Source organism: Apium graveolens, unplaced genomic scaffold (genome assembly GCF_009905375.1).
Source record: "Apium graveolens cultivar Ventura unplaced genomic scaffold, ASM990537v1 ctg7000, whole genome shotgun sequence".
In the NCBI taxonomy this organism is placed as follows: Eukaryota; Viridiplantae; Streptophyta; class Magnoliopsida; order Apiales; family Apiaceae; genus Apium; species Apium graveolens.
The window spans coordinates 7,286-19,604 of NW_027419959.1; the positions used below are offsets into that span (position 1 = coordinate 7,286).

The following is a 12,319-nucleotide window of genomic DNA, read 5'->3' on the forward strand; positions in this document are numbered from 1 at the left end:
GACCACCAAGATCAGTAGATCTATCATCATATTCATCTGGAATTTCAGTGTATCTATGCACAAGAACGATGTACTGGTTAAGTCTGGTTACTTGACCAAATCACATTTGATCGCAGTAGACAAATATTTTGGTACACAAAGTTAAACAAGACTGCTCATGATCAAGAACGTGTAATTATTGAAATGTCCAAGTTCACATTGAATTGTCTGTTAGCTAATTGTCATGATTAACACCTTGAGTCCATGATTGCTAGTGAATGTTTTCGATATATGATCCAATCAAGACCCTCCACAAAATCCTCAACGTTTTGGGAGAGCTCGACTTCAAACCTCTTAACAATATATAGTCAAAAATTTCAAAGCAAGTGAGGGATTATATCATTAGTTGTTCAAGTACTGCATTATAATTGTATACTGGCTATAAACAGCAGAATTACTTGTGGATCTTTTATTTTCTAACTCTTATCTCCTACAAGATATTTAAGAAACTAGATTAAAAGGGGGGATGTGAAATTACATGTAACGGGTGCCTTGGGCTTTGTTGATTGTAAAAGAACAAAAAACATGCATGTGTTTAACAGTGTGCATGCAGACTCTTCTTTGGATATAATATTTCAGTAATGCATCAAACAAGAGGCTCTTCTGATTTTAATTCTTGCAATGCAACTTCAGGGCCAGAGGTGGTGTCTTTGCTTGCTGTTTTATACTTGTACCACTTGCCACACATTATGAAGTAAGCCAAATTCAAAGCTTCCAAAGTCACAATAATGTAGTAAAAATAATCTAATCTTCCTTCATTAAGATCTTCTGCTAACCACCCTTTTCTCCATTACCTTCTGTCAATCTCTGAACCATTGTTTGCATAAAACTACTCAAGTAACTCGATGCAGCAGATGCACAGAAGAGACATGATGTAGCTATACTCTTCATGTTCTCAGGGCTTTGCTTGTAAAAAAGCTCGTTTTGTCCTATCATAAAAAATCCTTCGGAAAGTCCTGCTACAATTAATTGTGGTATGAACCAAAAGGCAGACATTGAAGAAATTTCCCCTTTTCTTGGTTCAATTCCTAATGTCGGTCTAGTCAGAGCCCATGTTCTTCTTTTGGATTCGATTAAGGCTGATACAAATAGACTTAGGCTAGATAAAACGATTCCAATGCCCATTCTTTGAAGCACAGTGATACCACCTTCTTTTCCAGTTAATTTTCTGAGCAAAGGAACAATGACTCTGTCATAAATAGGGATCCAGATAGTGAGTGTTACCATGGTAAATACAATATATGTTGCTGCTGGAATCCTGAATGTACTGCTTTTGATGAGGCGTCTATCGGATTGAAGAGCTTGAAAGACCAAATAGTTGTTTTGTTGGATAAATGCTACATGGTATACAAGGATGGCAAACCATATTGGAACCAATCTTAGCAAGCATTTCACTTCTTCCACTTGCTGGATAGTGCAAAGTCTCCATGGATCCACTGCTGATCCGTCCATCTTTAGATCGTCTTCTAGAGTTCTAATTGCTGCTTTGTCCAGAAACCTGGACGGTTAAGTTCAGTTTGTCAAGGAAAAGCATCAGCAATCAGAAAGTATCTAATACATGGTCTAATAGAATGAGTGTGAAAAGTAGTCATTTTAGACAACTGGAGGACATCAATACATGAATCAAGATAGTGATATTCAAAGGAGTTACTCATCTTTTGGTCTTTACCTGAATTGATCAGTGGATGAACTTTAAGTTGGTAGATTTTTTTGGTACATAGTCAAAAAGCGAAAGCCATGGTTGCTCCGGTGACTTCAATCCCCTCTTCTTGATAGCAGCCGCAAAGACTTGCACCACGCCTAGCAAAGGACTACCTTGTGGCAATACTATGACATATATTTTGGTACCGATAAAGAAGAATACACATGAAAAGAACATAAGGAGGGTTGGAATTCCTAATCCGATAGACCAGCTAATATTGGACTGCACATACACTATGATCGTCAGGGACACCATTACTGCGAAAGTATAGGTAAAGTAGTACCAGTTAAAGAAACTATTGATGCCTTTTCTTCCAGAGTCGGTGTTGGGATTAAACTGATCTGCGCCAAAGGCTAAGTTACAGGGTCGTATGCCAGAACCTCCAACAACTAGAAGCGCAAAAGAGCTCAACAGAAAAGCCATTTGCCCTGTTGTTGGTCCTTGGCATATGCTTGTCACTTCTTTCCCACAGCTTGGTGGATGAAGCTTTGAAATTGCTGCTGTTAGAGTTAGTAAAAGCATGCCCTGCATGTTTGACATACTACTTTAGCTTTTTAATCCATATCATCAACTGATATATAACAAATCATTTCTTGTTACTGATTTACACTAAACAACATGAATTATTACTGAAGAAATATTTGTACCGTGAAAGAAGATATGGAGGCGAATCCAAGCGTTTTGTAACGACCAAAATAAGTGTCTGAGAGGAAAGCTCCTATGATGGTACCAAAATTACAAGTTCCCTGGAAAATATTGTTGAGATTTGTTGCAGTTATGGTCTTCATATGAAAGACAGAAGTGAGATACACTAGGAAGTTAGATGAAGTCCCAATTGTTCCCAGCTTCTCAAATGTCTCATTTCCTGCAAATCAAATTCAAAACAGAAAACAAAAACAAATTGTCAAATCCAGTGCAACTGAAGTAGAAATAAGATATAGTTGCAATTTCAAACAAAATTAAATAACATAAGCTTTTTGAGTGTCAGTATACGTTACCTACGATATAAGGCATGGCCTTAATTCCTCTGTAGTTAGGTTCGCTGTCCATAGTGTCTGTGTCATCTTTCTGCGATTTGGAGATTACTCTCGAGGTTTTGTCCATCTTCTTGCTTCTACAAGTTGGAGTACCCTGTGACTGTTTTATGCTTGAAACATATATCCTTCAAGAGGTTTGCATGTTAATTTATACTCATTCCAGCACTGCACTACCCAAGTCAGTTCAAAGATTAGTACCTCTGGTCCTCCACGGCTCTGTTATTACAAAAATAAAATTCAAAATACTCGCGTAGTCATATTTAAGACACTGTTTTCCAAAAATGAGGGAGGAAACAAGTAATCTACTAGTATATAACATGTAGATTGTGAAACATAAAGACTCGTGAGTAAGATTACATATTTCATCTTTGACTGGGAATGTTCAATTAAATAAAATTCTTCATTTACCGATCTCCCCCAACGTCTACGTGTTAGGAAAGGGACTTAGCATGCATTCTAGCGCTTATGTTTCCCTCACTCAACACCCGTTTTCAGATTTGAAGAGTGAACCACTAGGAGCCGAGCAATGAGCAATTCGGACCAGCTCTCTCAGCACGTTAAGGTGCTAGAAAGACCTGTATTACGCTTAAGTTTATGCCTAAGTGTTAATGATAACTACATGATCCTACTGGGGCCTTGCTCTAATACCTCAAGGTTTTAGATGAGCTGGTTACTCAACAGTTAATAAAATGGATGGTCCCTAAATCTAATCTTACTACATTGAGTTACTGACTAAGGTAAAGATAAATTTGGTAACAACCTTGAACAATTTGTCTACCAAGTGCATCAATCTGTGACTATGATCTATAGGAAAACAACAAACATTAGAAATCAAATATATACGGGTTCACACTAGACAGGTAAATTTGTCGCAACTCGCAACATTAGTATATAATAGCTACAGCCTACAGGCACCATAGGTCCATCTCTTTGACAAATACTGCTGGTGTAGATACGCACCCACACGTTTAGTCTGGTACACCAGTACATGACAAATCCTATTGAAATGTGGGGGCTAATTTGCCAAGTGCACTGTGACCACCAAGTAGATCAGTGAATCTATCAGCATCTGGAGTTTAAACAAGAATAATGGACTGCTAAATCTGGTTACTTAACCAAATCACATTTATTTTGGTAGAAAAAGTTGAATAAGAGTGCACATGATAAAGATTATGTAATAATTGAAATGTCCAAGTTCACATTGAATTGGCTGTTAGCGAATTGTTATGATTGACACCTTGAGTCCATGATTGTGAGCAAATGTTATTGATATATAATCTGATCAAGGCCCTCCACAAAATCCTTGATATTTTAGGAGAGTGTTAACATGGCATGAGACTGTTAAGGTTTAGCTCGATTTTGAACCTTCTTGCTCCCAGTATCGTCAAAATGATCCAGTTATTAGTCGTTCTGGTACTGCCTAATAGTTGTAGAATGGCTAGCAACGGCACAGTTACTCAAGGAATTGCTATCTTTTGACTTCCAAATCTTATTTTTCGATCTTTCTCTTGGCCTCTTTGCATCACTCAGTCTAAATTTTATACAGTTTGTTAATTTTTCTGGTTGTAAACCAGTGTTTGATTATACTCCTAGATTAAGATATTACAAACGTAGTTAACCAACTTGAATATTCAGGGGTTAAATTGTCACGTTGCTCAAGTCGATGAGCAAGAATATCAAGAATATTAACAAAAAAGAAAAAGAAAACAAGACAAAATCTAGTACCCCGAGTATGTTGGATATTTTATGATCGAACTCCAGAATAATCACAGAGCTCTTTTTTTTGATACAGAGGGGGGGGGGGGGTGGGATGCGGAATGAAGCTGAGTTCATTTCAACATTGTGGATACGCTTTTACCACTAGGCTATCACCTTACGCTCAAGAGAACCTTATGCAGATTGTTCTATATTGTTGAAACTTTAGTTTAATTAGTCAAACAGCGGACTTATTAAGTTTCAAGTTCTCCATTGCAACTTCATGGCCATTGTTGTCAGCAGTTTCCTTGTACCTGTACCACTTGGCTACCACTAGAAAGTATCCTAAATTTAATAATTCTAAACCTGCAATGAAGTAGTAATAATTATCCAATCTTCCCTTGTTCAGATCTTCTGACAACCAATTTTCTCCAGCTGAATTTCTTGTAATTCTGTGGACAACTGTTATCAAGAAACTACTTACGTAACTTGATATGGCGGTGCCACAAGCAAAGAAAGATCCCCCAAAGCTTCTCATATTTTCTGGGAATTGTTTGTAGAAAAATTCTACTAGCCCAACAACTGTAAATGCCTCTGAAAGTCCTACAATTGCCAACTGAGGCACCAACCAGTAACCTGAAAAGGAAGATATTGCCCCTTTTCGTGCTAATCCCAGTGTTGGCTTTGTTAATGCAATGGTTCTCCTTTCTTTTTCCACCAGGCCTGATACTAGCATGGCAATTACAGAGATAACCAGGCCAATGCCAACTTTTTGGAGGATCGTAATACCTGTTTCTTTCTTTGTTATTTTTCGGAGAAATGGAACTATCAATCTGTCATAGATAGGTATCCAGATAGTGAGGCATAACATCTGAAATACTGTGTAGGATGCTGCTGGAATTTCAAAACTTCCAATGCCGGAACGTCTATCAGATTGAAGGGCTTGGAACACTCCATAGGTATGCTGTTGGACTATAGCAATATAGTAGATCATTCCTGCAACCCAGATGGGAAGTACTCTCACGATGCATTTAACTTCCTCCACCTTCTGCATACTGCAAAGCCTCCACGAATCCACTGCTGATCCATCAGAATTTAGCTCGTCTTCTTTTGTTATGAGTGCTGCTTTGTTAAGAAATCTGAGACCAACATAACATGGTATTAATTGTCAAGTTGCCAGGAAACTTAAATTGTTACAAGACACACTTTTTTCTGCTGCAGTAATAAGGTAGCAAATATATACAATAGAATTTTAGACAGTGTCACCAACAATTATAAGATAACTTCTTATGAAATAGATGGAGAGTAACTGGTACCCGAATTGTTCTGTAAAGGGAAGCTTTGAGTTGATCGAATTAGCAGGCATAAAAGTACACATGGAGAGCCAGGGTTGGCCAGGCAATTCCAGTTTTCGCTTCTTGATTGCTGCTACAACAACTTGAGCAACGCTCGTAAGAGGACTACCTTCAGGTTTAACTTTGACATAGATTCTCGTACCAATGAAGAAGAATGCACATGATAAAAACATAAGAAATGTTGGGATTCCTAAGCCTATTCCCCAGTTGACTTCTGATTGCACGTAGACAATGATTGTGATGGATACCATCATAGCAAAGGTGAAGGTAAAATAATACCAATTAAAGAAACTATTGATTCCTTTTCTTCCAGATTCTGTATTAGGATTGAACTGGTCCGCTCCAAAAGCTAAGTTACAAGGCCTTATACCACTAGCTCCAATTATTAATAGCACGAAACTACTGAACAGAAAAACAAGTTGCCATGCTGTTGGCCCGGAGCATATGCTACCAGCTTCTTTACCACATTCAGGCGGATGAAGTGTTGATACTGCAGCTGTTAATGTGAGCACAAGCATTCCCTGTCATGTCAAAAACATTATGAATAAATTTTAGCTGTTAGATGAACAATTCTCTGGGAAACCGCTGATATTATATCTTTAACAATGAGTAACTACGTTTATTTACCACGAAAGACGAAATGGAAGCGAAACCTAGTGTTTTATAGCGTCCAAAATAAGTGTCACACAAGAAAGCTCCGAACAGAGTACCAAAGTTGCAAGTGCCATTGAAAACATTAATGACATTAGTTGCTGTAATAGATTTCATGTTGAAGACAGTAGTGAGGTAAACTAACAGATTTGACGAGGTTCCGATTGTCCCTAGCTTTTCAAATGCTTCATTTCCTGCCAAAACAAACAAATATTCACCAAACTCTATAGTCTACAAATTTACACACATATTAAATGTTATAAAAATCTGTCAACTCGGACGAGTACTCCGAAATTCAGACGAGTAGCCGAATTTCAACTACACAACCGAGTAAAACCGATTTCCGATTTTTATAACTTGCACATGGTTTAGCAGGTGTTGAAGTTGTACCTATAACAAAGGGCATGGCTCTGACTCCTCTGTAATTTGGCTCTTCTTTGGTGGTAACAGCTTTCTCATTTTCATTCAATGTTGCCATTTTTTGCTTGATAGTTGTGTAGTTGTGGTTACAGTTTGAAAGATGTTATTGGGTTAATGCAAGTGCAAAACAGATGATAAGAGAGAGATGTGTATTTATAGATGAGAGGTCCAAAACGTATGAGTTCTTGTTCCTGGTTAGTGCAGACATGTATCATTCATCATGGTGGGACATGTAAATATAATTGCTCGCGGACTCCACCGTTTTGGAACTTGTTAGTGAAAAGCATACTACTGTAACAGAATGCACTATGCAGTGTTATCAACAGAAACTTTTCATTTCTTGTTCTCTGTCTACCAAGAATTCATGATATACTTTTCATTTCTTGTTCTCTGTCTACCAAAAATTCATGAAATTTTAAAATGTTTAATTGAAAAATAGAATTAACATTAGAGTTGAAATTCTATTTTATGCCCATAATATACTTTTTGATTTTAAATCATGGTAATGATTATCATCATTTTAGTTTTAGCAGTGAGCTTGTGATTAATAAAATTTTCTAGGTTTGCATGATAATCTCAAAACTTTATTCTCATAAAATTTTGTTCACATATTTAACTAACTTCAACAATGTGATCTATCATCACTATATATATATTATAGTTTTATACTCGTGCAAAAATGATTTATATTTATTATATGCTGTATATACATTTTTTTGAAATTTATTATTTTATCTGTCAATTCACTAATGGTACTTATTTTTCTAGGAGCGGGCTGATGGGGATGGTACTTAATTGGATCTTGTTAATCCAATTTTTTAACATTTTTTGCATAAAATTAATTTTCTACTAATTTTAAAATTATTAAATATATTTCTTTACTGTAACTTTAGTATAATATATCTTCAAACCTTACTCGCAATTTCCACAATGAAATGCACAAATTGAAATTATTTAATTTACTTAAAATTTATAACTATTAATATTAATTCTAAAATGATGAATATATCCTGACAGACCATCTTTACCTTACACCAATTATATTAAATATAAATAATATTTATTATTATAGATTCTCTTTATCATTAAACGACAATATATAGTAGAGAGAGAAATAGGGTGTGTAATAATAATAATAATAATAATAATAATAATAATAATAATAATAATATATCTGAATTATAAGAATGGAGGGAAAAAAAGGAAATGTCAAAAAAGATGTAACAATAATTTTTTATTATTAAAATTGAAATAAGAATTATCACAATAACCTTAAAATTAAAACTAAGGCATTTGAGAGTTGTCCTTCTATTTTAAGGTACAATTAAAACATTGTTGGAATTAACTTTTTCATGAAATTGCCCTAAATTTTGATTTAGTAAGGTATAACATAATATAAGGTATCTCTTGCTATAAAACATCATCGCCACATTATTGGATAACTTTCGTTATCAAATGCACAAAATAAAAAATTAGGATATTTGTATATTTAGAATTAAAGATAATTTATAATTGAAGATGGTTATAATGATTTTTATCGAATCATATAGTTAATTAGAAATACATTTCAAGGAGGTTCAATTTTGACGAAAGTGTAATAACTACATAAAATCTTACTTAATTAAACATGAAAATTCTTAGTCGTAAAACACAATTAATATTATAATGTTTTAGGATCCTAAATTTAATTTTAGATCATTGTCTAAATTCAAATGAGTACAAAACTAAGATTATTTTCCTAAATACAGGAAATTAATTATATGATTACAAAAATGTCATTCAATTTTATACATAAAATTCTAATAATTTTTTTAAAAAAATATTAAATTAACTTTAATAACACTTTTCTCATATTATAATGCAAGCATGTTTTAATATCAATAGCTAACTCTAGAGGTTAAATCTCCCTCATAAAATTAAAATCTTTGTATAACGTTTTTGCAGAAACAATATCTCAGTTAGGAGGCGATTAAGTGCTAAGTGAGTTCGAGTTCCCCTACGTGTTTACCTGATATTGAGCATATAGGACATATATTCTTCCATTGCCTATTTGCAGTTCAGTGTTGGCGATATGTAGGTATTTGGTACTTCATGAATAGGAAAGTCTAGGACAACAAGGTTGCAACTGTTGAGGTGACTATGGATTGAGGAAATAAATCTATTGCAAAACGTACTTGTTGACGGAGGAATCTGGCAACAACAAAGATTGAGGTTTATCGCCGGAACTAAGATCTGTGACGGTGGTTCTTTGTCGGAAACTTAAGCGGTGTGTGGTTGATTGTAGTTGTTTTAGGATAAGATTGATCAGAGTAAGTGGTAGCTCTCTTATCAGCTCTCTTATCAGCTCTCAACTTCTTACCCTCTCAATGTGCCTACGTACCCTTTATATAGGGATCAAGCCTGACGTAATTCTCGCAGAACAAGAAGTCTGATGGGTTTAGACTTCTTATTCCTAAGTCCAGTAGAAGCCCATCTAATATCCGTCTTCCGCTAGCTTTAGGAATGTCCAACTATGAGGCCCAACCGCGAAGGCCCAAGGCTCGTCCGTAATCGCAGGACTTCACGGATAGTGCATCTCCCTCCGCAAGGATAACACTCCGCTACAGCTATCTCCCTTGATTTACGAACGCAGGTATAGCCACGGTTCACCCCAAGTGTCAGACGCGTCTCTGTCCCCCGAATGAGGATAACCCATCAGATAGTAGGACAGGTGATCCCAAGCTCTTGGGTACAAGGTACAGGATGACTCCAAAGTTCTCCAACGAGGACACCCGTTGAATACAAGAACAGAGCTCCCAAAGCACACACCAAAGTTAACCCCGCATCCCCAACGAGGACACCCGTAGAATACAGGAGGAGGCCTTCAATCATCAGGCATACCCCTGGAGGCCTTCTAGCTTTTCACGGACATCCCCCTCATTGACCGTCTCAAGGAGGGAATTCTTCAAAGAGTACCTGCGACAAATATATTAGTAAAAATAACCTCCATTGCTCCTCTCCAGGCAAGTTTTTTCCTGAAGTCACCATTAAGAACACATAAAACAGACACAGGACGCATCCTAGAACATAGGGCGCGTCCTAACCCTCATTATACTTGCACCGTCCCCTCTAAACCATCATGCACAACATTTCACTTCCTACGACGCGTCATGGTTAAAGTAGGTGCGTCCTACAGCGTCCATCGCCATAAAATCTCATCGGCCAAGCACTTTCATAAACATCGACGCGTCCATATTTCCCGTGCGCGTCCTTTCTTGACCATGCACTCATCTTGCCTCGTAACATATCCCTTCCAAAACAGGCGCGTCGTCTTTAGCTGGACGCGTCCTAGTCATCTTCAATGTAACACCGAGTTTGACTCGTAACCAGCCCGCGTTTGACCCAAGTCAATCTAGTGCCAAATTTTGGGCATAACAACTACCCCCAAATTCCATTTGTAGTTGAAAATAAAATTGGAATTTCTTTCCAAAAAAGCAAAATTTGGCTCACAGGACGCGTCATTGACAGAAGACGCGCCTTGCCTTCACTCCATATCTGTGGTGTACAGCTGTCGCCCACGTAAGCCGACTATCCTCTATAAATATCTTCCTCCAACCCACAAATGCACCTTACTCTTTTTCTCTCCGGAAACCACCATTACCGCCGTTCTCAAGCTTTTAGCTCAAAATTCCGACGATTTAACCTCCCATTACTTGATTTCTCTTGCTCAATCAACTCCCCAACTCAAAAGGTACACAAATCTCCTCTTATTTCTTTATTTAGCCAAGTACATTAGTTTTAATGAGCAAGAAACTGTTCGCATGCTTCATGTTCATATCAACTGCCCTTCATATTCTTTTGTATGTATATGTGTATGTATATGCGAATATACCATATTTAGCTTCCCCCATGTTTCAATTGCATGTTTCTAAGATTTCATTGTATTTCCCCCAAATTGCTAACAGTCGATTAACATTCTACCACATTGTAACCACGTAGGACGCGTCTACCTGTAAAGGCGCGTCTTATTTCCTTTGTTTAAGGCATATGTTTAAGCCATTTTAACTAAAGACCGCATAGGAACAACAATTTACTAGGACGCGTCTAACTAATGCATTCCACACGTTAGGTTCCTAGGACGTGTCCTATAATGTCTCTAGTAGCTTCATCATAATTCATTCATTTTCCTTCTCCTCCCCCTTTTTTTCGACGCGTCCTCAAATGTTTATTCCTTCTTTTGCAGCTGGAGGACGCGTCATCTTCTTCCCCTTTCCATCCATTCAAGGTTCTCAATAAACGCATTGGTATCTACTCCCCACACTTAATCACTTTCATACCCGATTTTCCCGAAATTCACAGGACGAGTTCCTTCCTTAGAGCAGAAAGACACGTCTTTGGTTCCCTTAAATCAAGAAGCTCTATAATGTCTGATTCCAGCTCTGACTCCATGGATCATGTCCCCATAAGTTCTAGAATGAAAAAGAAGGGAGTTAAAAGGCAAAGAACTCCAGTTCTCCATACAAGGGCCGCCATCAAAGATTGGACGGACGATGAGATTGTTCCTGCTACAGGCCAAAAGCCCCGAGGGACAGCTGTTTCAGACGAGGACGCGTCCTACTCTCAGGACGCGTCAGCTTCCCAAGGTGCGGCTCCTTCTCAGGACGCGTCACCTCTCAGCGTAAGTGAATTTGAAAAGAGGGTTCCTGACCCCGAGACATATCCTATTTCCCCTCAAAAATCTGATTCTCCCCTGGAACATTGGGAACCTTCATATGTTGAAGTGGATTGTGTCTGGGCCAGGCTTGGCACCCTAACTGAGACAGAGAAAAATGCCAGAAGGAAGAAAGAAGGTAAGCTAGCATGTGTTGCCCTTGACTTGACTGCGACTGACTGGGAAATCCAATGGCATATGAAATACTATGACATGGAGGGCATCTGGGCGCGCCCTCTTCGAACCATGAGGCCGCACATCTTCAACGTTGGGAACCAAAGGATCCAAAGAATGGTGCTTACTCCAAAGTTAATTTCCTTGGGTGTGGGCGCGCCCTTACACCCCTACATTAAGAAAATTTTGAAATGGTACGACGTGGCTCCAGTCCAACTATCACCAAATTCATACAAGCTAGCCTGGGCTCTGTTCATTATGTACCATAACCTGAGATTGGGCGCGCCCTCGATGAAAGAATTTAGCTTCTTCTACAGCATCAAGAAATCAATTCCCGAGTACCACTTCCTGGTTGTCAATAAATGGTTGAACAACAAAGGATTTAATGAAGGTAAAATCAGCCATGAACGGGACTGGAAGGAGCCATTTTTCTACATTTATGATGTCAAAAGGACGCGCGTTCGCTTCAACTTGGAACCAAGTAAGTTCAATGTTTTGGACGCGTCCTCTCTATCAGGGCGCACCTTTTCTTTTATAACCTTCTCTCTTCCTTGTT

At 37.7% G+C, this 12,319-nt stretch overlaps 1 protein-coding gene and 1 pseudogene across 1 annotated transcript; both read right to left on the bottom strand.

The window, feature by feature from the left end:
* Nucleotides 1-513: 513 nt before the first annotated feature.
* Nucleotides 514-3,100, bottom strand: LOC141703700 (protein NRT1/ PTR FAMILY 2.11-like; annotated as a pseudogene).
* A 1,308-nt stretch (nucleotides 3,101-4,408) lies between these two features.
* Nucleotides 4,409-7,146, bottom strand: LOC141703699 (protein NRT1/ PTR FAMILY 2.11-like). Its single transcript, XM_074507137.1, has 4 exons — nucleotides 6,870-7,146; nucleotides 6,456-6,673; nucleotides 5,790-6,349; nucleotides 4,409-5,612 (listed from the first exon to the last, which is right to left on the bottom strand). The coding sequence occupies exons 1-4, from the start codon at nucleotides 6,955-6,957 to the stop codon at nucleotides 4,712-4,714; spliced, it is 1,767 nt and encodes a 588-aa protein (XP_074363238.1). The 5' UTR covers nucleotides 6,958-7,146; the 3' UTR covers nucleotides 4,409-4,711.
* Between the last annotated feature and the right edge of the window lie 5,173 nt (nucleotides 7,147-12,319).

Bases quoted from the DNA above. Each gene is read 5' to 3' on its own strand.
- LOC141703699 (XM_074507137.1), bottom strand. From the start codon at position 6,957: ATGGCAACATTGAATGAAAATGAGAAAGCTGTTACCACCAAAGAAGAG. The intron at 6,674-6,869 runs GTACAACTTCAA...TTGTTTTGGCAG, and splicing joins AGCCATGCCCTTTGTTATAG to GAAATGAAGCATTTGAAAAG. The intron at 5,613-5,789 runs GTACCAGTTACT...TGTTGGTCTCAG, and splicing joins CCCTTTACAGAACAATTCGG to ATTTCTTAACAAAGCAGCAC.